The following is a 26,636-nucleotide window of genomic DNA, read 5'->3' on the forward strand; positions in this document are numbered from 1 at the left end:
ATACTTGTTCAACAACACTTTCTCCCTCACCTCAAACTTTCCAAATGCCAGTAGATTTTCAGTTACAACTCATGAAGTACGCATCATCACAAGAAGGTGCGCCCCTTAGTATTGTTATTATAATAAAACAAATATACACATTCAAATACAAAAACACATTTATGGGAAGCACAATTAATTGTGTTTTTTTTAATAACCCAGAAAACAGTTACATTCCTCCCCAATTAACACTTTAAATTGCCTGAACAGCACCAGATCATCATGAGGAAATGTATTTTGAATTTTGTTCAATGAATATGGCGCATTAAAAGGAAAAGCAGATTTACCAAACTCGCTGGAAACCTTAGGACAGGGCTTGGGAAAATCCAGGCCTCAGGTGCCTGATTGGTGTCACACTTTTGCCCCAACTAACACACCTGACTCCAATAATCAACTAATCACGATCTTCAGTTTAGTATGCAATTAGTTTTAATCAGCTGTGTTTGCTTGGGATTGAGAAAAAGTGTGACACTACTCCAGCTCAGGAGTCGCCCATCCCTGCCATAGGAATATCAAGAGTAACTAATCCTGTGAACGGGTTTGGCAACTCAGGTGTCTACACTTCAACAGCAAAATGAGATAAAACGGAAGTTTATGCCCTAGCACTACACAGCTGATTCAAATAATCAGCTAAATCATCAAGCTTTGATTTAAGTGCCCTTGAACGGGTTACACTACACAGGCGCAACGACTTGCGAAACTATTGGGGCTGTACATGCGAATCGTCATGAATCTGAGAATCCATTAAGTAGTGTAAAGTTTAGATCTAAGCCTAGCATGACAAAGAGCTATATTGTGGAACACACTAAGGAGCCACATTCCTAGTAGGCCTTGTACGACATCATGATTGATTCAATATCCCCGTTTGGTCTTTAGAATCAGGTCAGGCGTTATGTGCCTAGGAAGAATTCGTTACATTCTGTGGACTCAGCAATGAGCTGCGCTGTCTGAGAAAATCGTACTGCATTCTTAAAATTAGCATAGTAGGCGTGGCCACCCAGAAGAGGACGCAAATATGACCTATCCTAACAGCAGGATATTATGCTGGCACACGATGGCGGAAAAGTCATTTTTAAAATGTTTTGAAATGCGTTTAGGTTATTTTCAAGATTCCCTCATTACCATACACGTGACGTCATCAGTTGTGCTGCTGACTACTAGCGCAGCAGGACGTTGCAGGACAATGTAAACGTTAGCTAGTAGGCGCCTAAATAGCTCCTGAAATTGTCTGTGTAACAGGGATGAGTTTTTGAATAGCATAGGTTTTTGTTTTTCCAGTAACGCAAACATGTTGGTATGGCGTAGTCATCTTACTGCCCGTTGGTTTACATCGCTATTTTACTAGGCTTATCCCAAAATTGCTTGTTTTGAATCAGCCCGGTATAGTAACAAATCGAGATGGACTACTTGTTACAGGTGAAAATAGGCGCCCTCGTGGGTTTGTTACTCCTGACCGTATTTTTCGGATTTATCCCTGCTCGGATGAAGTGGTTCAGAGAAACCAGTGGGACAGGTACGTTTCAGTAGGCAGCCTACAAATTATACATTAGTTGGCTAGTATCACGCTGTAACCCCATGCAATTCCACACTTGCCAGATGGCTCGTTGCTGAAGCGTCCGTTGCTTGGCGTCCTTTCCGTCAACCTAAACTATTCGGTTTCCCATCAACGAGGCATATCCGATATCTCTAAGAACAATACCTACGATTCGTGTTGAATGTGTCCACTGTCAAATAAGCGGTTTTGATCCAGGGTGTACTATATCCCGCATGTGTGGGCTGCTATGGCATTGGAGTCCATTTATAGGACTCGTGAGAGTAAACTACCAAGTAAGCTCCCACTTTTACAGACATGAGTAGGGAGACCTGTATAACGTGTTTTAAACGCTTTTTCAATAGCGAAGCACTCATTCAACCAGACATATCTTACGTTTTGTTCCTAGATATATTGGATATGTCTCTGTTGATGGAAACGTTATTTTGGTGAAACCGAATAGTTTAGGTTTGGTTGTTCATGGATGCCTGGGTAGTTGCGGGACGTAGAAAATTACATGCAAGTGTTTGCAATGCCTTCATAAACGTGATCAACATCTACTTGTTTGCCAAATCCAATCCAAAGACAATTTATCAAATCAAAATCTGTTGGTCACACAATACTACAGGTACCTTACAGTGAAATGCTTACAAGCCCTTAACCAACAATGCAGTTAAGAAAAATAAGTGGCAAGTATTTACTAAATAAACTGAAAAAAATAAATACATGAAAATAACAAAGATCAACAAAACATTCACTAGTCTATATACGGTTTTATTATTTTTACATTTAGCTCAACATTAAATTACTTCACCAATAGGTAGAGCAGCTTGCTATGGAGCGGGCAAGCTATGGACATGCATTTGACAGACTAGTGTAGGGTGTGAGATGCAAATTCAATTTCATGGGTGAGAAGAGCGCTGAGCATAAAGCGATGGGCATCTTGTTCCTAGGACATGCATTATCTGAGTTAGGCCCACAGAATTATACATATGGAGGAGTGGCTTCTATGAAGGAACTTTGAATGTCTTTGAACTTCAGAGAGTTGGCTTAACTAATGTTCCACCAGACCCAGCCATTGATCATGACTCTGTTCCATTCCATTACACATAATTCCGCCTAGAGTTTGAGAGCTAGACCAGAGCTAGCTAGTTTGCTAACAGAGCGGCACCAGAATTAAAATAAAAACACATCTTACCTTTTTGTTGTTAATAAATCCAATGTGAAACGCGATAAGTATACTATCCTTAACTAGCATTGAAAAAGTTAATCCATTATCTCATTAAAAATCTCCCTAATTTCTGAATCATGGTGTAAAGTCAGTAGCTACAGTAGACTATACTTTGGAGGGAGGGGGAAGGGCATGTAGCCTACAAACACACAAGATTTTCTGCTGGCAGGTAGGCAGGCTGACACAAATACATTTGGGTGACAGTGATGGCTTTGCATAGGCACTTTTTGGTGGGACTGGAGAAATATGCTTGGAACTGATTCCTGCTTACAAGCAGCTCAAACAGGAAGTACCAGTGACACACTCAATACGTAAGTGGTCTGATGAAGCGGATGCTAAGCTACAGGACCGTTTTGATAGCAACAACTGGAATATGTTCCGTGATTCATCCGATGACAGAGGAGTCAGTCATCGGCTTCATTAAAAAGTGTATTGACGACATCATCCTCACAGGGAACGTAGGTACGTAGCCCAGTCAGAAGCCATGGAATAAAGGCAACATCCAAACTAAGCTAAAGTCTCGAGCTGATGCTTTCAAGGACCGGAACACAAATCGAGAAGCTTACAAGAAATCCTGCTATGCCCTCAGATGTACCATCAAACAGGCAAGCATCAATACAGGACTAATTTGAATCCTACTACACCGGCTCTGATGCTCGTTGGATGTGGCAGGGCTTGAAAACTATTATGGACTACAAAGGGAAACCCAGCCACGAGCTGCCCAGTGACGCAAGCCTACCAGATGAGCTAAATACTTTCTATGCCTGCTTCGAGACAAGCAACACTGAACCAAGCATGAGAACATCAGCTGTTCCGGACAACTTTGTGATCACATTTTCTGTATCCGATGTGAGTAAGCCATTTAAACAGGTCAGCGTTCACATGGCTGGATGGATTACCATGATGCGTACTTAGGACGTGCTGACCAGTATCTTCACTGACATTTTCAACCTTTCCCTGACCCAGTCTGTAATACCCATATGTTCCAAGCAGACCACCATAGTCCCTGTGCCCAAGAATACCAAGGTAACCTGCCTAAATGACTATGCCCCGTAGCACTAACGTCTGTAGCCATGAAGTGCTTTGAAAGGCTGGTCATGGCTTTCATCAACACCATCATCCCAGAAACCCTGGACCCACTCCAATTCCCATACTGCCCCAACAGATCCACAGATGACACAATCTCTATTGCAATCCACAATGCCCTTTCCCACTTGGACAAAGGGAACACCTACGTGAGAATGCTGTTTATTGACTACAGCGTTCTACTAAGGGTTCAACACCTATAGTGCCCTCCAAGCTCATCACTAAACTAAAGACCCTGGGACTGAACACCTTCATCTGGATCCTGGACTTCCTTACGGCCCGCCCTCAGATGGTAAGGGTAGGTAATAACACATCTGCTACACTGACCCTCAAGACTGGGGCCCTCAGGGGTGTGTGCTTAGTCCAATCCTGCATTCCTTGGTCATCCACGACTGCGTGGCCACGCATGACTCTAACACCATCATAAAGTTTGCCGACGCCACAACGGTGGTTGGCCTGATCACCAACGACAATGAAGCAGCCACCCAAGTGACAGATTGTTCTCTGCTCCCGCATGGCAAGCGGTACTGTAGCAGCTAATCTGAGACCAAATGACTCCTTAACAGCTTCTACCTCCAAGCCATAAATCTACTCAATGGCTACCCAGATTATTTGCATTGAACCCCTTATTTTATATATATATATATGCTACGTCTTGCTTGTCCTATGTTGCTCTGTCTGTATGCTATGTCTTGCTTGTTGTATGTTGCTCTGCGTGTGCTTACTGCTCAATGATTGTCTATATTGTAATTGTTTTTAATAACCTGTCCAGGGACTGCGAGTTGAAAATTAGCCGGCTGGCAAACACCGGCACTTTTACTGAAACGTTGATTAATGTGCACTGTCCCTGTAAAAAATAAACTCAAACAGCATTTTAACCAGTTCCCAAGCTTTTAAAATAAAGGTCCTGTTCGGGAACAGTATACCTTTCGTTATCGATTCTGGTTCTGTTCCTCAAAAAATGCTGTTCTTTTTCGGTTCTGTTCTCTGAACCAGTTCCAACCCCTGTAGCTTACAATGGTGTTCTCCAAAAATGATCTTACTTGATAATTTTTTTTGTTATGTGTATATAAACTCAGCAATAAAAGAAATGTCCTCTCATTGTCAGCTGCATTTATTTTCAGCAAACAACCTCTTGATGCACTATTTTTATGTTTGGAAAAATAATGTTCCCAAAGTAAACTGCCTATTTCTCAGGACCAGATGCTAGAATATGCATATAATTGACAGATTAGGATAGAAAACACTCTAAAGTTTCAAAAACTGTCAAAATATTGTCTGTGAGTATAACAGAACTGATATTGCAGGCGAAACCCTGAGGAAAATCCAATCAAGAAGTGCCTCTTATTTTGAAACACTTCTGTTCCTATGCATGCCTATCCTCCATTTTCCTTTTTCTTTATTTTGAAAAATGAGCGTGAAAGATCACATTGCGTAAGTGGATAGGTGGGGGCTCTCAGAGTGAGTTTTTGCGCTACAGAGTAAAGCGGCCATTGTTCCTCCCGCTGTTATTGAAAAACCTACACACTCGGTTGATATATTATCGAATATATATTTTAAAAACTACCTGAGGAATGATTATAAAAAACGTATGGAACAAAAGGAACATTTGTTGTGTAACTGGGAGTCTCGTGAGTGAAAACATCTGAAGATAATCAAAGGTAAACGGTTAATTTGGGGGGGTCAAAATCAAAGTAACAGTCAGTATCTGGTGTGGCCACCAGCTGCATTAAGTACTGCAGTGCATCTCCTCCTCATGGACTGCACCAGATTTGCCCGTTCTTGCTGTGAGATGTTACCCCACTCTCTTCCACCAAGGCACCTGCCAAGTTCCTGGACATTTCTGGGGGGAATGGCCCCAGCCCTCACCCTCCAATCCAACAGGTCCCAGACGTGCTCATTGGGATTTAGCTCCGTGCTCTTCGCTGACCATGCCAGAACACTGACATTTCTGTCTGGCAGGAAATCACGCGCAGAACGAGCAGTATGGCTGGTGGCATTGTCATGCGGGAGGGTCATGTCAGGATGAACCTGTGACACACCGCCCCAGACCATGACGGACCCTCCACCTCCAAATCGATCCCGCTTAAGAGTACAGGCCTCGGTGTAATTTTCATTCCTTCGATAAATGCAAATCTGACCATCACCCCTGGTGAGACAAAACCCCGACTCGTCAGAGAAGAGCACTTTTTGCCAGTCCTGTCTGGCCCAACGACGGTGGGTTTGTGCCCATAGGCAAAGTTGTTTCCGGGGATGTCTGGTGAGGCCTACAAGCACCCAGTCCAGCCTCTCTCAGTCTATTGCGGACAGTCTGAGCACTGATGGCGGGATTGTGCGTTCCTGGTGTAACTCGGGCAGTTGTTGTTGCCATCCTGTACCTGTCTCGCAGGTGTGATGTTTGGATGTACCGATCCTGTGCAGGTGTTGTTATGTGGTCTGCCACTGCGAGGACGATCAGCTGTCAGTCCTGTCTCCCTGTAGCTCTGTTTTAGGTGTCTCACATTACAGACATTGCAATTTAGTTCCCTGGCCACATCTTCAGTCCTCATGCATCACAGCATGCCTAAGGCATGTTCACTCAGATGAGCAGGGGCCCTGGGCATTTTTATTTTGGTGTATTTGATTAAGTTGGAAGGCCTCTTTTGTGTCCTAAGTTTTCATAACAGTGATCTTAATTGCCTACCGTCTAAGCTTTTAGTGTCTTAACGGCCGTTCCACAGTTGCATGTGCATTAATTGTTTATCGTTCATTGAACACGTGTGGGAAACAGTGTTTAAACCCTTTCCAATGACGATCTGTGAGGTTATTGGTATTTTTACAAATTATCTTTGAAAGACAGGGTCCTGAAACAAGGATGTTTATTTTTTTGCTGAGTTTATGATGTTTTATTAACCCTGTGGTTCGAGCCCTGAATGCTGATTGGCTGAAAGTCGTGGGATATCAGACCCTATATACCATGAGTATGACAAAACATTTTATTTTTGTGGCAAGAAAAAGTATGTGAACCCTTTGGAATTACCTGGATTTCTGCATAAATTGGTTATCAAATTTGATCTGATCTTCATCTAAGTCACAACAATAGACAGTGTGCTTAAACTAATAACACACAAATTATTGTATTCAATATAGACAAGAAAAATACATAATTTAAACATTCAGTGTAATTTGGAAGAAGTATGTGAACCCCGAGGCTAATGACTTCTCCAAAAGCTAATTGGAGTCAAGCGTCGTCTAACTTGGAGTCCAGTCAATGAGATGAGATTGGAGATGTTGGTTAGAGCTGCCATGCCTTATAAAAAAACACTCACAAAATGTAAGTTTGCTATTCACAAGAAGCATTGCCTCGGGAAAAAAAAAAATCTCAGAAGACCTAAGATTATGAATTGTTGACTTGCATTAAAGCTGGAAAGGGTTGCAAAATTATCTCTAAAAGCCTTGATGTTCATCAATCCACGGTAAGACAAATTTTCTATAAATAGAGAAAGGTCAGCACTGTTGCTACTCTCCCAAGGAGTGGCCGTTCTGCAAAGATGACTACAAGAGCACAGCACAGAATATTCAATGAGGTTAAGAAGAATCCTAGAATGTCAGCTAAAGACTTACAGAAGACTCTGTAACGTGCCAACATCTCTGTTGACGAGTCTATTATACGTAAAACACTAAACAAGAATGGTGTTCATGGGAGGACACCAGGGAAGAAATCACTCCTGTCTCAAAAAAACATTGCTGCACGTCTGAAGTTTGCAAAAGTGCCCCTGGATGTTCCACAGCGCTACTAGTACACAATATTCTGTGGACAGATTAAACACAATTTGGGGTGGCAGGTAGCCTTGTAGTTAGAGCGTTGGGCCAGTAACCGAAAGGTTGCTGGATCGAATCCCCGAGCTGACAAGGTAAACATCTGCCATTCTGCTCCTGAACAAGGCCGTTAACCCACTATTCCCTGGTAGGCCGTCATTGCAAATATGAATTTGTTCTTAACTGACTTGCCTAGTTAAATAAAGGTAAAATAAAAAAAGTTGAGTGGTTTGGCAGGAACACACAACACTGTGTGGAGAAAAAAAGGCACAGCACACCAACTACAAAACCTCATCCCAACTGCAAAGTATGGTGGAGGGAGCATCATGATTTGGGTCTGCTCTTTTGCCTCAGGGCCTGAATGGCTCTTTATCATCAACGGAAAAATGAATTCCCAAGTTTATCAAAACATGTTGCAGGAGAATGTTAGGCTATCTGTCCGCCAATTGAAGCTCAACAGAAGTTAAGTGATGTTCAGTGGAAGTGAAACAAAATATGAGGTGCGTTCAGTTTGTTGTGGTGTGGAACGGTTTTTACTGAACGACATGTTTCTCCAAAACTTTCTTGAACAGACTGAGGTATATTTGGTAGGTGTGGCTTGAAGCAATGCGTGATATATTTAAAGGGCAGTGGCCATGCTGGCCATCCTGACAGCATTCACAAACCAACCCCTCCCCATTTTTCAACTGGTAGTTCAGGACAGCATTTTTCTACGGCTGACCATGCTTTCCACCTGGCTACCCCTACTAGAGGTCGACCGATTATGATTTTTCAACACCGATACCGATTTATTGGAGGACCAAAAAAGCCGATACCTCTTAATCGGCCGATTTCTTTAAATTGATTTATTTGTAATAATGACAATTACAACAATACTGAATGAACACTTATTTTAACTTAATATAATACATCAATCAATTTTTTTTAGCCTCAAATAAATAATGAAACATGTTCAATTTGGTTTAAATAATGAAAAAACAAAATGTTCGAGAAGAAAGTAAAAGTGCAATATGTGCCATGTAATAAAGCTAACGTTTAAGTTCCTTGCTCAGAACATGAGAACATATGAAAGCTGGTGGTTCCTTTTAACATGAGTCTTCTATATTCCCAGGTAAGAAGTTTTAGGTTGTAGTTATTATAGGAATTATAGGACTATTTCTCACTGTACGATTTGTATTTCATATACCTTTGACTATTGGATGTTCTTATAGGCACTGTAGTATTGCCAGTGGAACCGTATAGCTTCCATCCCTCTCCTCGCCCCTACCTGGGCTCGAACCAGGAACACATCGACAACAGCCACCCTCGAAGCAGCATTACCCATGCAGAGCAAGGGGAACAACCACTCCAAGTCTCAGAGTGAGTGACGTTTGAAACGCTAGTAGCGCACACCCCGCTAACTATCTAGCCATTTCACATCAGTTACACCAGCCTAATCTCGGGAGTTGATAGGCTTGAAGTCATAAACAGCGCAATGCTTGACGCACAACGAAGAGCTGCTGGCAAAACGACCCGCCTTATCTCTTAAATCTTAAAGCCCGCCTTATCTCAGCTCACTGCTCCCCATAGCAGCACCCACCCTGTAGCATACGCTCCAGCAGGTGTATTTCACTGGTCACCCCCAAAGCCAATTCCTCCTTTGGCACCCTTTCCTTCCAGTTTTCTGCTGCCAATGATAGGACAAATTGCAAAAATCACTGAAGCTGGAGACTTATGTCTCCCTCACTAACTTTAAGCATCAGCTGTCAGAGCAGCTTACCGATCATAGCCCATCTGTAAATAGCCCACCCAACTACCTCATCCCCATGTTGTTATTTTTTGTTGTTGTTGCTCCTTTGCACCACAGTATCTCTACGTTCACATCTATCATTCCAGTGTTTTAATTGCTAAATTGTAATTATTTTGCCACTATGGCCTATTTATTGCTTTACCTCCCTAATCGTACTCCATTTGCACACACTGTATATAGATTTTTCTATTGTGTTATTGACTGTACGTTTGTTTATCCCATGTGTAACTCTGTTTGTGTCGCACTGCTTTGCTCTATCTTGGCCAGGTTGCAGTTGTAAATGTGAACTTGTTCTCAACTGGCCTACCTGGTTAAATAAAGGTGAAATAAAAAATAGAAACAGCACCGTTTCTGTTCAATTGAACGCAAAAACGTACTGATCACATCCTGTTTGTTCAGCACAGTTTCCGTTCAATTGAACGTTCCAGAAAGTTTTAAAAAAATACTGAACGCAACCCTGCTTGGAGTCAGAGCTAAATGTATTAGTGCAAACCGTAGCGCAACATTTTGCAATGGAAACTAATAATACATTTGTATTTGTAGACAGAAATCAAAGGTCTTAATATTTTGAGCAACCATATCATTCTTATTTTTATTAAAAAGGCCTAAAAACAAGTGTTTCTTATTGGACAAGTTCAGGTAGGTCCCTCACAGTAATAGCCCATTTGCCTAAGTTTGGTTTCTAGAGAATACATCCCTGCTTTTTAACTTTCTCTTTAGGCCCAGTTTTCTCTGTATGTCACCTGCCAATATATATTATACAGTCGTGACCAAAGGTTTGAGAATGACACAAATCTTAATTTTCACAAAGTGTGCTGCTTCAGTGTCTTTAGATATTTTTGTCAGATGTTACTATGGAATAATTACAAGCATTTCATAAGTTTCAAAAGCTTTTATTGACAATTACATGAAGTTGATGCAAAGAGTCAATATTTGCAGTGTTGACCCTTCTTTTTCAAGACCTCTGCAATCCGCCCTGGCATGCTGTCAATTAACTTCTGGGCCACATCCTGACTAATGGCAGCCCATTCTTGCATAATCAATGCTTGGAGTTGGTCAGAATTTGTGGGGTTTTGTTTGTCCACCTGCCTCCTTGAGGATTGACCACAAGTTCTCAATGGGATTAAGGTCTGGGGAGCTTCCTGGCCATGGACCCAAAATATTGATGTTTTGTTCCCCGAGCCACTTAGTTATCACTTGTGCCTTTTGGCAATGTGCTCCATCATGCTGGAAAGGGCATTGTTCGTCACCAAACTGTTCCTGGATGGTTGGGAGAAGTTGCTCCCGGAGGATTTGTTGGTACAATTCTTTATTCATGGCTGTGTTCTTAGGCAAAATCGTGAGTGAGCCCACTACCTTGGCTGAGAAGCAACCCCACACATGAATGGTCTCAGGATGCTTTACTGTTGGCATGACACAGGACTGATGGTAGCGCTCACCTTGTCCTCTCCGGACAAGCTTTTATCCGGATGCCCCAAACAATTGGAAAGGGGATTCATCAGAGAAAATGACTTTACCCCAGTCCTCAGCAGTCCAATCACTGTACCTTTTGCAGAATATCAATCTGTCCCTGATGTTTTTCCTGGAGAGAAGTGGCTTCTTTGCTGCCCTTCTTGACACCAGGCCATCCTCCAAAAGTCTTCGCCTCACTGTGCGTGCAGATGCAATCACACCTGCCTGCTGCCATTCCTGAGCGAGCTCTGTACTGGTGGTAACCCGATCCCGCAGCCGAATCAACTATATGAGACGGTCCTGACGCTTGATGGACTTTCTTGGGTGCCCTGAAGCAGTCTTCACAACAATTGAACCGCTTTCCTTGAAGTTCTTGATGATCCGATAATGGTTGATTTAGGTGCAATCTTACTGGCAGCAATGTCTTGGCCCGTGAAGCCCTTTTTGTGAAAAGCAATGATGACGGCATGTGTTTCCTTGCAGATAACCATGATTGGTTAGAGGAAGAACAATGATTTCAAGCACCACCCTTTTGAAGATTCCAGTATATATTTTTTTTAACTCAATCAGCATGTCAGAGTGATCTCCAGCCTTGTCCTCATCAACACTCACACCTGTGTTAATGAGAGAATCACTGACATGATGTCAGCTGGTCCTTTTGTGGCAGAGCTAAAATACAGTGGAAATGTTTTTGGGGGATTCAGTTCATTTTCATGGCAAATAGGGACTTTGCAATTAATTGCAATTCATCTGATCACTCTTCATAACATTCTGGAGTATATGCTAATTGCCATCATACAAACTGAGGCTGCAGACTTTGTGAAAATTAATATTTGTGTCATTCTCAAAACTTTTGGCCAAGACTGTACACTATGACTCAGGGCATACCTAAAACAATGAAGGACCATAACGTTTACTGTGATAAGAGACTGTTTAATGTGTGCCTAAATTGTATGGGCCATTCCTATCCCGTCCGCACCTGGGGTAACCGAAATGTTGCAAGATTGAATCCCCGAGCTGACAAGGTAAAAATCTGTCCTTCTGCCCCTGAACAAGGTAGTTGTTCCTAGGCCGTCATTGAAAATAAGAATTTGTTCTTAACTGACTTCCCTAGTTTAATAAAGGTAAAACAAATTCATTTTAAGCCCGCTTTTGTTTTGCTATGGCTGATTTGCCGATGAGTCGTTTTCACTTCTGTATTTGTGCAATGATTATCTCTGTTGCTTCTCTCTTGTCCTTTTAAGCAGAGGGTGACATTAGGAGCTATCATGGCTGTTTCATTTCAGTGCTCCCAGTGTTTGATTGCACATCACTTCCCATTTTTTTTTTTATCAATTAGTGGTATCTTTGTAAAGCGTCCCTTTTCTGACCAGTTTCACAGCTGATTTAGACCCATAAGAAAGATGAAATGATCAGTCATCAGATAATCACACATTATTCGTATCATAGCTTATGTCACATTAACTGAAAGAAATGTATAGTTACCTTGATTCACAACTTAAATTAGTCAGACAACTTCTGTCAGGCAGGCATTAACCAATCCTTTGAATGGGTTAGGCAACTCCAGTGTCTGTACGTCAGCAGCAAAGGTAGATAAGATGGAAGTAGAGCCTTTGTAAACGAAAAGTGTGTAATGTAGAGATCTATGGGTCTTTAGCTGAGTCCAGCCAACCGTTTGATACAGGATGCAGTGATGAGTGTCAACTGCAACAAAATGAAGGGCACAATGGTAGATGGCATCCACCACATGTTTAACAGTAATAGCAGCTGCTCTTTGGAAGAATATGTCGCCATAATCAAGAACAGATAATAAGGTTGGGATTAAAAAGGTTGCCTGAATAATCTGCTTCCTACTGCTTAGAGAAAGGCACGATCTGTTTCTGTTGAAAAAGTCAAATTTGAATCTTAGCTTCTTAACCAGCTCGTCTGTTTTTTTAAACGTCAAATCCATATCAATCCGAATGCCTAAGTATTTATATGCAGGAGCACATCCGCTTGGAGAACCATCAAATGAGTGAACATATAGTTCATCTGAAAAATTCTGAGAGTTTGTATTTCGTTTTGCCTGTATAAAGCACACGTTTTAAATCCGCAAGGGATTCCTGCATAGCTATAACATCTGACTAGTTTTGTCACAGTCAGATCAATAGTTGGGACAATAGCATACATAATAGTTTCAGATTGACCAATGGTGTTTATATAAATAGTGAAGAGAACAGGTCCCAAAATCACCCCCTGTGGTACACCTTTATATGCACTTCAAGAAATGTAGTCATGATGGCCTGACTTCGGCGTCAGAGTTTCATGATAACCATGAAACGGCGTCAGAGCTCAGGCTCAACATATTCAATAAAATAGCATGATCAACAGTATGAAAAGCTTTTGACAGGTCCACAAACAAAGCAGCACATTTCATTTTAGTGTCTAAAGCATTGACAAGATCATTAACAACTAAAATGGTTGCTGTAATAGTTTTATGCCCAGGCCATTTCTCAAATAAAGAGCAAAGTTGTACATTTACAAAGGATTCAAGAATCTTAGACAAGGAATCCTTGAAATTTGATGATAATTATTAGATCACTACAATCCCCACCCTTATGGAGTGGCAGCACAGGAGCTGATTTCTATATTTTTGGAATATTTCCTGATAACAATGTTAAATAAAAAAACGACAATGTTGTTGAACCATCCTCAGTTTTCTCCTATCCCAGCCATTAAACTCTGTAACTGTTTGAAAGTCACCATGTTTCAAGTCAACATGGCCTCATGTTGAAATCCCTGAGCAGTTTCCTTCCTCTCCGGCAACTGAGTTAGGAAGGATTCCTGTATCTTTGTAGTGATTGGGTGTATTGATACACCACCCAAAGTGTAATTAATATCTTCACCATGCTAAAAGGGATATTCAATATCTGATATTTATTTTAAAATATATTTGTACTTTTTTTAACCCATCTACAAATAGGTGCCCTTCTTTGCGAGGCATTGAATAACCTCCCTGGTCTTTTTGTATTTGAAATTCACAGCTTGACTGTGTGGGGTACAGAAATGAGACAGTCATTCAAAAATCATGACTGTCTATTATTGCACACTGTGAGTCCGTGCAACTTTTATGACTTCTAAGCACATTTTTACTCCTGAAGTTATTTATTTAGGCTTAACAAAGGGGTTGACTACTTATTGACTCAAGACATTTCAGTTTTTCGTTTTTTTATGAATTTGTAAAAAATAAAACATAATTCCACTTTGACATTATGGTATATTGTCAGTGACACAAAAACACATCTACATTTGTTCTATTTTAAATTCACGCTGTAACAACAAAATGTGGGAAAAGTCATTAAACAGTAGCATTTTTTGATCATGCAGAAACCCATCGGGTGGTCCTGAGTTTTATCAGCTGTTTTGCCGGAGGCGTCTTCCTGGCTGCCTGTCTGTTGGACATCATCCCAGACTACCTGTCGGACATCAATGCTGAGCTGGACGCACGGAGGGTGGACGTATGTGATGTTGCTGACAGACCGAAGACACTAAGTGTCATTGATGCCTGGCCACACTCCCATCCCCTTTGTAAAATGACAAAAAGCTATATGATTATCCATGGCACAAACCAATGTATTAAGGGATAGTTACAACAGTTATACTTTAGTTCTACTGTATCTGTAAAACATGGGGAATTGTGCTAGTTAGTGTAGAAGTTATTAATCCACAGGTTCATTGCCTGGTGATGTGTTAAGGACTACTTACTTTTATATATATATATCCCTAATCCTTGGCGGTTATTTAAACAGAACTCTTACTTTTGTTGTTTTCACCTCTCTCAAACAGACCAGCTTCCCCCTTCCAGAGTTCATCATGGCTGCAGGCTTCTTCACTGTGCTAATCGTGGAGAGGATCGCTCTGAACTGCAGACAAGATGCCATGCAAGGGTCAGAACAGGAGAGAGCACCTCTGATGCAGGCCAACAGGCACCGCCATGGGCACGGGCAGGGGAAAGCCTCGTCCACCAACCTGGAGGGTAGTGCCCACCATGTCCACATGGACCTCCAGGCCCACTCCTCCTTTCGCTCGTTCATGCTCTTTTTCTCGCTCTCCCTGCATTCTGTGTTCGAGGGCCTGGCCATCGGGCTGCAGACCACAGACTCAAAGGTAGGTGCTGGAGAGCGAGCTGCACTTAAATAGCACAATAGGTCCATTTGTTTTAGCTTGCCCAAGGCACATATTAAACTATTATGTTGGTCCTAAAAGGGAAATCTCTGCCCACATGTGGCACTGGGTCAGCTAAAACAAATGCACCCATACATTTCAAATGCATGCCAATACTTTCCAAGTTTATCTTCAAATAGATTCCAATAATATTCAACTACTTCTTTCTTCAAATGAAAATACAATTTGTATTATTTATACTGAACAGAAATATAAACGCAACATGCAACTATTTCAAAGATTTTACTGATTTACAGTTCGTACAAGGACATCAGTCAATAGAAATAAATTGGATAAATCTATGGATTTCACATGACTGGGAATACAGATATGCATCTGTTGGTCACAGATGCCTTAAAAAATAAGTAGCGGCATGACTCAGAAAACCAGTCAGTATCTGGTGTGACCACCATTTTCTTCATGTAGCGCGACATCTCCTTCGCATAGAGTTTATCAGGCTGTTGATTGTGGCCTGTGGAATATTGTCCCTCTTCAATGGCTATGCGAAGTTGCTGGATATTGGCAAGAACGATGATAGGAAACAGAGAGAGTCGGGGTAACCTATAATTAATACATTCGAGAGTGCCCATCCTTGCAATTTAAAAGGCCGTACAATTTCAATTCTGCATAATGTAACAGCAGTTCATAAACAATACAATGGGAAAGTTGAAATGCTTCAGTTTGCTGCCATATGACTGGATTCACATTTGTCTCCCAACGATTTATAAGGTCAAATATATCTAAATCACCTGCCATATTTAGAATTCCCAAATAAGTTACTCATTTACTTAGCTCTCGTCAAGTTGTAAATTACAGTGCGGGAGTATGGTGTTATTTTTTTGGGGGGAGAGAGTAAAGTAGATATTTCTAACCCGTGCTTTTCATGTGATGTGCTCTTCGACTTTAACTTCACAGACCGTTCTCCTTTTCACTGTATTGTCCTTTGTTGGTATTCAGGGCAGTCTCTTTCCATCACAAAAGCACAGTGAAGTTTGTTGCTGTGCTTAGAAGGGGAAAGCCCTAGGACAACTCTTTCCAATCACCCGTAGTGTCAGGAGGTTTAGAGTTTCTTGTTCATTTATACAATGTAGAGAGGCAGAGGGAAGTGAGAGACATGCCTTATTTCCATGCACTTTCGCCCACATGCTCAGTATAACATCGCTCACACAGCATGCACCATGTCAGCGGATTCTAATGGCAAAAGTCAATAAACTATAAAGACGTGCACGTTTCTGACACATTGATTGACGTCAGCACTCACTGTGGTAGAAAGAAGAGTGGGAAAGACAGGAATGTAACTTTTAACTGGTAAAGGGACATTACATTCAAATCAAAAGTTGTCACATGTTTTCAGATCTCAAACATAGTCTGATGTCATGTGTAATTAGTCTGATCCTATGTAATTGGTTGTGTAGATCCAGCTATAGCCTCAACCCCAAATAAATGGAAAAGAGCAGTACAGGGAATCTGGAAATGATCTTTTTTCCATTTATTTGTGATTGTGGACTATAGAAGGGTCGTATTCATTTGTACACACCGTAGCAAAAATATTTTGCATTGTCGCAAAAAACTAAATATAGCGAAAGCAAAAACAAGTGTTTCTTATTGGACAAATTCAGGTAGGTCCCTCCCTGTTTTGGCCCGTTTGTTTCATAGTGAATACGACCCTGGATCTACAAAACAGATGGCCTGGTACGCAAACTTAATTTGATATTAGACTACTTTGAGGTCTGAAAACATCTGACTACCGCTTTCCCTGGTTGATCAAAGACCCTTATCTGGCTTGAAGTGGCAGATCTATTTAGGCTCACCTGTTAATAGACTTTTCAAAGAATTATAAATAAGAGATGTGTAATTTATATACCAGTCATTTCTACAGCTTGTATTGATCTTATACAGCTGTCGTCATCTTACTGCGATGATGAAAGAGAAAGGATGTAGGAGAGGAATTTAACCTCTAATCTTGTTTTCTCTCCATCCTATCCAGGTATTAGAGATCTGCATCGCCATTGTGGTCCACAAAAGCATCATCGTGTTCAGCCTGTCGGTGAAGCTGGTGCAGAGCGCGGTCCCGCCCATGTGGGTTGCGGCCTACGTGGGCGTCTTCGCCATGATGTCTCCGCTGGGCATCGGAGTGGGCATCGGGGTTATTGAGGCTCAGCTGGCGGCAGGCGCTCTGATCCAGGCCATCCTGGAGGGGCTGGCGGCCGGGACCTTTATTTACATCACCTTCATGGAGATCCTGCCTCACGAGCTGAACTCCCCGGAGAACCAGCTGCTCAAGGTGTTCTTCATCCTGTTGGGCTTCAGCGTCATGGCGGGCCTCACCTTCCTGAGCTGAGAGGATGTCACCCACTGGAGCAACTGACCTTGCGGGAATATGGGTGTGGCTCATATGAATCACGGGACTTGATATTCTGTACTAGGGTCGCCATAATGGGAGATGTCTCAGGGAGAAGGGAAATATAAAAACGGTCCCGTTTTACTGCAGGGTTGATGCAGGGGAGATTACAGTGCCCGTGTCTGGCTGTGCCACTTTTATTTGAGGGTCACAGCTGTCCTTACTCAGTATTTTTGTTTTTAAGGGTGATTGACACTCATTGGTATTTTTTATCCTGCTTTTAGCATAGATTTTAATTTCACAGCCAAGGATGGTAAGACAGTTTTTTTTTAATTTAAGAACTTTTAATGATTTCAAATAGATTATATTTAGTTAAGTAATACTTTTTAATTTGGTGGTTTTAGCACTGGAAAAATAATAAGCACACAGAATGTGGCAATATTAGTTGTTTATCCTGTGGCATATCTTTTAAAAAAAAGTATATTTTCTTTTAACAATCGCTGTTTGTAACATCTTTCACATAACTGAAGATCACTGAAAAAAGTTCTGTTCATACTGACATCATGATTGCCTGGTCCCTTTGGTAAATGACAGGTGTGGCAAAGAGTGTAATGTTCGCTAAAAAGACTCGTATCCAGACTAACATGACATCTCTTAATAGTCAAATGAATCCGTCACATCAATATCTCATTATGTTTACAGGTTCAAATGTCAATTGCATCATGTTTACACTTTTGGATGTGTGCCCACAGTTAAGTTGTGAGCCTCCACAGTTAAATTGAAGTATTAAATGTTTTATCGCCACTGTGGAACAAATTGTTTTCACCTTGGGAACTATACTATGCCTTACAAATAAAGATTGTTTTATTTGTCACACAGCAGATAGATGCAGTGAAATGTGTTTTACAGGGTCAGCCATAGTAGTACGGTGCCCCTGGAGCAAATTTGGGTTAAGTGCCTTGCTCAAGGGCACAGCAACAGATTTCTTTTTATAAGACAAACCATTGTGACCAACATGTTAAAGAGAGATTGTTATTTTAACATGTGCTGAAGTTGAACTTCTTAACCTGTGTTTTCCTGACTCAGTTCCTCGTTGTGTTGATAGTTTCCCTACCCCAGCCATGAGTCATGTTTCTGTTGTCTAATCAAAGTTTCAAATTTATAACAACACTATCTCAAGTGACCCTCAGCTTCCTCTTACTCCTCCATTCTCCTCTCTGACACTGCAGTAAAATAATGATTAAACAAGTTGGCTATGATTTGTTTAAAGTGTGTGTGTCTATTGTGTATGCTTTTGCAATATGCACTCTCATCACGATTACCAAGAGAAGCATGATGGGGTTCTATTTTTAGGAGGTGGGTAGGCTGCAAGGGTTGAGATTGTGATGTTCTGCCTGTAACTTGTGTCCTGAAATGACTGTGGATGGTCTGACTTTAATTGGGCTGTCTGTAAACACAGTGTCCCCAAACCTATGTACTAGATGTAAACTAGTGTAAACTAAAAAATAAATTCTGGGGGGAATGGCCCTAGCCCTCACCCTTCGATCCAACCGGTCCGAGACGTGCTCAATGGGATTGAGATGCGGGCTCTTCGCTGGCCATGGCAGAGCACTGACATTCCTGTCTATCAGGAAATCACGCACAGAACAAGCAGTATGGCTGGTGGCATTGTCATGATGGAGGGTCATATCAGGATGAGCCTGCAGAGGGAGGAGGATGTCTTCCCTGTAACGTACAGCGTTGAGATTACCTGCAATGACAACAAGCTCAGTCCGATGATGCTTGTGACACACCGCCCTAGACCATGAAGGACCTTCCACCTCCAAATCGATCCTGCTCCAGAGTACAGGCCTCAGTGTAACGCTCATTTCTTTGACAATAAACGCGAATCCGACCATCACCCCTGGTGAGACAAAACCACGACTCGTCAGTGAAGAGCACTTTTTGCCAGTCCTATCTGGTCCAGAAGGCGGTGGTTTTGTGCCCATAGGTGACGTTGTTGCCAGTGATGTCTGTTGAGGACCTGCCTTACAATAGGCCTACAAGCCCTCAGTCCAGCCTCTCCGCCTATTGCTGACAGTCTGAGCACTGATGGAGGGAGTGTGCATTCCTTGTGTAACTCGGGCAGTTGTTGTTGCCATCCTGTACCTGTCCCGCATGTGTGATGTTCGGATGTACCTATCATGTGCAGGTGTTGTTACACGTGGTCTCCCACTGCGAGGATGATCAGCTGTCCGTCCTGTCTCCCTGTAGCGCTGTCTTAGGCGTCTCACAGTACGGACATTGCAATTTATTGCCCTGGCCACATCTTCAGTCCTCATGCCTCCTTGCAGCATGCCTAAGGCATGTTCACGGAGATGAGCAGGGACCCTGGGCATGTTTCTTTTGGTGTTTTTCAGTAGAAAGGCCTCTTTAGTGTCCTAAGTTTTCATAACTGTGACCTTAATAGCCTACCGTCTGTAAGCTCTTAGTGTCTTAATGACCGTTCCACAGGTGCATGTTCATTAATTGTTTATGGTTCATTGAACAAGCATGGGAAACAGTGTTTAAACCCTTTACAACGAAGATCTGTGAAGTTATTTGGATTTTTACTAATTATCTTTGAAAGACAGGGTTCTGAAAAGGGCATTTTATTTGATTTTTTTCGTAGGTAGGTATAGTGTAGAACAGGAGGCTGGTGGTACGTTAATTGGGGAGAACGGGCTTGTAATGGCTGGTGTTGAATAGTATCCAACACATGGTTTTCATGTGTTTGATGCCATTCCATTTGCTCTATTCCAGCCATTATTATGAGCCGTTCTCCCCTCAGCAGCCTCCTGTGCAGTGTAGCTACACATTGTTACATTACCTACAATTGGAGCAGTTTGTGGGATGAATCATTTCAAGAGTTTGCAAACAGATGTGACATTTTGATAATAGTAATTAAATAACGGAGGGATGACTGAGTAATAAAACAATACGAATAACTGCGTGATAAAATGGTAATCTTGGGTAATGAGGTTGAGTTTGTTTACAGATCGCATGCATATACAATTTTAAATGTGTAATTATCTACACAATCCACAAACAGTTGTAAGTTAAGTACTATATCAAATCAAATGTATTTATATAGCCCTTCGTACATCAGCTGATATCTCAAAGTGCTGTACAGAAACCCAGCCTAAAACCCCAAACAGCAAGCAATGCAGGTGTAGAAGCACGGTGGCTAGGAAAAACTCCCTAGAAAGGCCAAAACCTAGGAACAAACCTAGAGAGGAACCAGTCCTCTTCTGGCAGTGTAACTGTAGTTACATTAGACCTGCCTGCCTGTGCTTACAACTACAATGTCTACTGATTGGATTTTTTCTCTATAGTGTAATTTCTAGTGGAGCATTAGCCATAATTTCAATGAGTTGATTAAAAGTATTGGGCTTATTACTGTGCCATTTGTGCCACTAGGTGGGAGTATTGGTTACTGATATGTCCACACTGCATCTCCATCTTTTGGCTGTTGACTTGAACAGGTCAGGATTCCATAGCCACAGGCAGAACAGTTGAAGCTGGAGCAGCAGCACGACCAGGTGGACTAGGGACAGTAGTCCTGAGGCATGGTCCTAGGGCTCAGCTCCTCAGAGAGAGAGAGAGAGAGGAAGAGATAATTAGAGAGAGCATACTTAAATTCACACAGGACACCAGGCGGCAGGGTAGCCTAGTGGTTAGAGCGTTGGACTAGTAACCAGAAGGTTGCGAGTTCAATCCCCCGAGCTCGGGGTTTTGAAAATAAGAATTTGTTCTTAACTGACTTGCCTGGTCAAATAAAAATAAGACAGGAGAAGTACTCCAGATATAACAAACGGACCCTAGCCCCTCGACACAAACTACTGCAGCATAAATACTGGAGGCAGAGACAAGAGGGGTCAGGAGATACTGTAGCCCCTTCCGATGATACCCCCGGACAGGGCCAAACAGGAAGGATATAACCCCACCCAGTTTGCCAAAGCACAGCCCCCACACCACTAGAGGGATATCTTCAAACACCAATTTACCATCCTGAGACAAGGTTGAGTATAGCCCACAACTTTTGGTACCAACATGGCATCTGTGACAGTTCCCTACTCCTTAAAACAAAGTTGCCAAATTATGTATGGCCTGAGTAGTTTTTCTTCGGATGAATGTAATTCTTATTTCATGTCTTGACCTCAACCCTTTCCCCCCTGTACATCTCACATGTCATTGACAGGCCATCATCAATATTTTTGGAAGATGATTATGGGCCGGTTTTAATGAAAACCGTTTATTCACTAAACCCTAAACCTCAACTGAATGATGTGGAAATTGACCAAGTTTGAGGTGACTAAACTGCTTTGAGTAACTCTGGATTGTAAAACTGTCATGGTCAAAACATGTTGATACAACAGTAGCTTAGGTGGGGAGAAGTCTGTCCATAATAAAGCAATCTTCTGCCTTCTTAACAATACTATCAACAAGGCAGGTCCTTACAAGCCCTAGTTTTGCCACATCTGGACTACTGTTCAGTCGTGTGGTAAGGTGCCACAAAGAGAGACTTAGGAAAATTGCAATTAGCTCAGAATAGGGCAGCATGGATACAATTGGCTCAGAAAAGGGCAGCACGGATACAATTGGCTCAGAAAAGGGCAGCACCGCCGGCCCTTAAATGTACACGGAGAGCTAACATTAACATATGAATGTCAATCTGTCATGGCTCAAAGTGGAGGAGAGATTGACTTCATCAATACTTGCTTTTATAAGCACTGTTGACAAGCTGAATGGACCGAGGTGTCTGTTTAAACTACTAGCACACAGCTCGGGCACCCATTCATACCCCAAAAGACATGTCACCAGAGGTCTTCACAATCCCCAAGTCCAGAACAGACTATGGGAGGCTTACAATACTACATAGAGCCATGACCACATGGAACTCTATTCCACATCAAGTAACTGATGCAAGCAGTAGAAACAGATCATTAAAAAAAATGTAAAAATACACCTTGTGGAAGAGTAGCTGCTGCCTTCACAGCTGCTAATGGGGATCCCTAATCAATTTAAAATCTGTCTGGGAAACCAACCCATTATGTGAACAAACAATATAGATCTTAGGCCATATTGCTCCTGAGAGTACATAGAAGCTGCTTAAGACCCTGTGATTAAATGTGTTGGCATTTGGATTATTTCTCTAAATGTATATACTACAATGATAAGGGCTAAAACATTCCAGTCTCTTTCAAACACAAGTATTGAAATTAACCCCTGGCCTGAACCTGCTCCTTTCTTTACTCTGTTACAAAGTGGTGACTGTTTCTTTATATGGTTTCTTAATGCATAGTCTGACTTATTGTCTTCATGACATTCCTGGTCCCCTTCACAGTTCTTTTCTCTACACTATACCAGAGGTGAAAACATGCCCAGCCATAGCTGTTCCCGATATCATAGACAGGCACATTGTTGGCCCTACAGTTTGTTTGAGGGACAAAAATGGTGACGATTCATGAGAAGCCACTAACGAGGAGAGCTAACACAGAGACAATGGTGATGAGTACAACGGACCTGCCAGGCCTAGAAGAGGTTTCCGAGGGGCCCGGACCACAGCGTTGTCTCAGCTCAGCAGAGCAGCCGGGCATCTGGTGTGAGATGGACGCTAACAAAAGTAATTCACCCACAGCTCATTAACCCTCCACCTCTTGTTCAGCTTTGGGTCTCTCCACAGAAGAGAGGAGGGTGAAGAGAAATCTCTCTCTCACACAAACCCACATTCACACCCATCATAACACACACATCAACACACACTTTTGAAGCAATACCCAGAATGAGCCGTACAATTGTGGCTAAAGAGCCCCATACATATTTCCCCTCAGATGCCCTCTACTGTACCTGCCCGCCTCTGAGTTTTTAACTAATGGGAGGCGAATGGAGAAACTCATTGTTCATCAATTACAGTTGACCTCTCATCTGGCTAACATCAGTTTAGGAGCTTTGCTGTTACATTGAGTGCTTTTTCAGCGAAGCAACATTAGTACCAGGAAAAGGTCATCGTGGAGAGTGAAAGTGATTTTTGATTACTGTAGGTGTAAATTATGTCACAACACAAATAGGGATTAACACTCAACCTAAGAAAGGCAAAGCCATAAAAAATAAATGATTGGAATGTACATGGTGTAGTTAAAAATAATGGCTATCTTCCTTCGTGCACCATTAACCTTGATTTGAGATTGTACTTTATCTTCTGAATGCTGATTATATGTGCAGCCTTGGTAGTTGTAGTGCAAGATGCAGATGATTAAATTCCGAACCTGCCTGGTTACTAAATGGATCTCAGAGAGAGGACTATTAGCATTACTCACAGGCAGGGCTGGGCGGTATATTGTATTTTACCATATACCGGTGTTGATGCATGGACTGGTTTGGGGTTTTACTTTACCTTCTATAGCGGTATATGAATGTTTGGTTTGTTAAATGTGATACACCGTGTCTAACGTCCATTTTGCAGACCTAGCCCTGCCCCCTGTCATTCATTCAAGGAGCGCATTTGTTGTTCCTCAACCATGAGACAATTGCGTTCAGTCTGTATGGTCAATGCAGCACATGCGACAATGTTGATGAAAACTATGCCGTTTTCACTTTGCTTATTAATATAAATCCACTAGCATTCCATAATGAATAAACTATTCGTTTTTGTTTCTTACATCTGCAAACAGCTAGTATGTGTTTTCTTAGCAAGTTAGGTCTAAGTCTTGTTAGCTGCTAATCGCTACTGCTAATCGACAGCTAGATAATAAATTAGTCAGAGCGAGCTTAATTAGCTATACAGCATGATAATACCAGTGATAATGTAGACCTAAATCAGCATGTTGTTTGTTCAACAGTATCTTCTAAATCAAAGAGGAATATGTGAAGAAAGAATATGTTAGCTACATTAAGTAGTTAAAGAGAAAACATTAAATGTAGCCAAAGATTATAGGGTCCCCTATGAAACACTTATCAACACTTTGGTTCCTGCCCTGTCACAATAACTCCTCCCTGGTATTTTCATTCATTGTCATGTCAAACAACACTGTATTCAAAGTGTATACTGTATTCACTGTATTCAAACTATAAATTTGAATAATAATTATATTTCCATGATTCCAACTGTTCACCCAAGTCAAATCAAAATTGTAACATTGGATAAAAAACAAGGCCTAGAATGAGTGCAGTAAATGCAGAAATTGATTGTTTTTAAATGTTGGGGTTGAAGTAAACAGTATAAAACAATCAGAATGGAGAAAGACCAATTGAAATCACTTAGAATGGGGGCCACCTGGGTGGCACAGCGGTCTAAGGCACTGCATTACTATACACCCGGGTTCAATCCCAGGCTGTGTCATAACCGTCCGTGAACAGGCGGTGCAGGCTGACTCTGGTCGTCAGGTTCAATAGTGTTTCCTCTGACACATTGGTGCAGGCGGGTGTTAAGGAGCGTGGTTTGGCGGGTCTTCGGAGGATGCATGACTTGACCTTCGCCGAGCCCGTTGCAGAGTTGCATCGATGAGACAAGATTGAAATTGGATATCACCAAATTGGGGAGAAAAAGGTTTTGTAAAAAATAAAGAAGAAATCACTTACAATGTATGTGTCGCCACCCTATTTTTATTATTCAGAAACATAAAATACAGCCAAATACCATCATACCATCCAATTTTCTAAAAATACACCGCTATGATATGTTGGCCATTATCGCACAGCACTACTCACAAGTCACTACCATCAGCTGTGACTTGGTTAATATGGTTGGAGTAGTTTGAAGTTACTCTCTCGTGGATACCTAATCCATCATCTGTTTCCAAAACAAAAACCGTTTTCAAGCAGGGAATGTGTTGTTGGGAATGTGCAGGGTGAACTAAGGGATTTGTAGTTCAGTCACTGTGGTTCCATCCCAATAATATCTCCATCCTCCTGAAGTGGTCACTCGTTCAGAACTCATTAGTAATTTTCTTTCAAATCCATGAAGGGATGTGAACAAGTGCACTCTTTGGGAGAAAGTTTATGGTGGTCTGGCCTCATATTGTTAGTCAACTCTGGTGAGAATGCTGTTCATCGACTACAGCTCAGCATTTAACACCATAGTACCCTCCAAACTCGTCATCAAGCTCGAGACCCTGGGTCTCGACCCCGCCCTGTGCAACTGGGTACTGGACTTCCTGACGGGCCGCCCCAGGTGGTGAGGGTAGGTAACAACATCTCCACCCCGCTGATCCTCAACACTGGGGCCCCACAAGGGTGCGTTCTGAGCCCTCTCCTGTACTCCCTGTTCACCCACGACTGCGTGGCCACGCACGCCTCCAACTCAATCATCAAGTTTGTGGTAGGCTGATTACCAACAACGGGTACAGGGAGGATGTGAGGGCCCTCGTAGTGTGGTGTCAGGAAAATAACCTCACACTCAACGTCAACAAAACTAAGGAGATGATTGTGGACTTCAGGAAACAGCAGAGGGAACACCCCCCTATCCACATCGATGGAACAGTAGTGGAGAGGGTAGTAAGTTTTGAGTTCCTCGGCGTACACATCACAGACTAACTGAATTGGTCCACCCACACAGACAGCATCGTGAAGAAGGTGCAGCAGCGCCTCTTCAACCTCAGGAGGCTGAAGAAATTCGGCTTGTCACCAAAAGCACTCACAAACTTCTACAGATGCACAATCGAGGGCATCCTGTCGGGCTGTATCACCGCCTGGTACAGCAACTGCTCCGCCCACAACCGTAAGGCTCTCCAGAGGGTAGTGAGGTCTGCACAACGCATCACCGGGGGCAAACTACATGCCCTCCAGGACACCTACACCACCCGATGTTACAGGAAGGCCATAAAGATCATCAAGGACAACAACCACCGAGCCACTGCCTGTTCACCCCGCTATCATCCAGAAGGCGAGGTCAGTACAGGTGCATCAAAGCTAGTACCGAGAGACTGAAATACAGCTTCTATCTCAAGGCCATCAGACTGTTAAACAGCCACCACTAACATTGAGTGGCTGCTGCCAACACACTGACTCAACTCCAGACACTTTAATAATGGGAATTGATGTAAAATATATCACTAGCCACTTTAAACAATGCTACTTAATATAATGTTTACATACCCTACATTATTTATCTCATATGCATACGTATATACTGTACTCTATATCATCT

The 26,636-nt window shown here is 42.2% G+C and overlaps 1 protein-coding gene across 2 annotated transcripts; it reads left to right on the forward strand.

Moving 5' to 3' along the window:
- The first annotated feature begins 734 nt into the window (after window positions 1-734).
- On the forward strand, window positions 735-18,742 carry LOC118393632 (zinc transporter ZIP1-like). Of its 2 annotated transcripts, XM_035786487.2 has the most exons (5): window positions 735-1,552; window positions 8,897-9,044; window positions 14,293-14,423; window positions 14,752-15,072; window positions 17,117-18,742. In XM_035786487.2, exons 2-5 carry the CDS (start codon window positions 9,008-9,010, stop codon window positions 17,468-17,470), a joined length of 843 nt encoding a protein of 280 aa, XP_035642380.1. In that variant the 5' UTR covers window positions 735-1,552; window positions 8,897-9,007; the 3' UTR covers window positions 17,471-18,742. The 2 variants fall into 2 exon arrangements, with proteins under 2 accessions (XP_035642380.1, XP_035642378.1); XM_035786485.2 differs by lacking the exon at window positions 8,897-9,044 and having other exon boundaries at window positions 738-1,552.
- The last annotated feature ends 7,894 nt before the right edge of the window (window positions 18,743-26,636 follow it).

This window comes from Oncorhynchus keta, chromosome 14 (genome assembly GCF_023373465.1).
Source record: "Oncorhynchus keta strain PuntledgeMale-10-30-2019 chromosome 14, Oket_V2, whole genome shotgun sequence".
In the NCBI taxonomy this organism is placed as follows: Eukaryota; Metazoa; Chordata; class Actinopteri; order Salmoniformes; family Salmonidae; genus Oncorhynchus; species Oncorhynchus keta.

Bases quoted from the DNA above. Each gene is read 5' to 3' on its own strand.
- LOC118393632 (XM_035786485.2), top strand. From the start codon at position 1,438: ATGGACTACTTGTTACAGGTGAAAATAGGCGCCCTCGTGGGTTTGTTA. The intron at 14,424-14,751 runs GTATGTGATGTT...TCTCTCAAACAG, and splicing joins TGGACGCACGGAGGGTGGAC to ACCAGCTTCCCCCTTCCAGA. The intron at 15,073-17,116 runs GTAGGTGCTGGA...CATCCTATCCAG, and splicing joins TGCAGACCACAGACTCAAAG to GTATTAGAGATCTGCATCGC.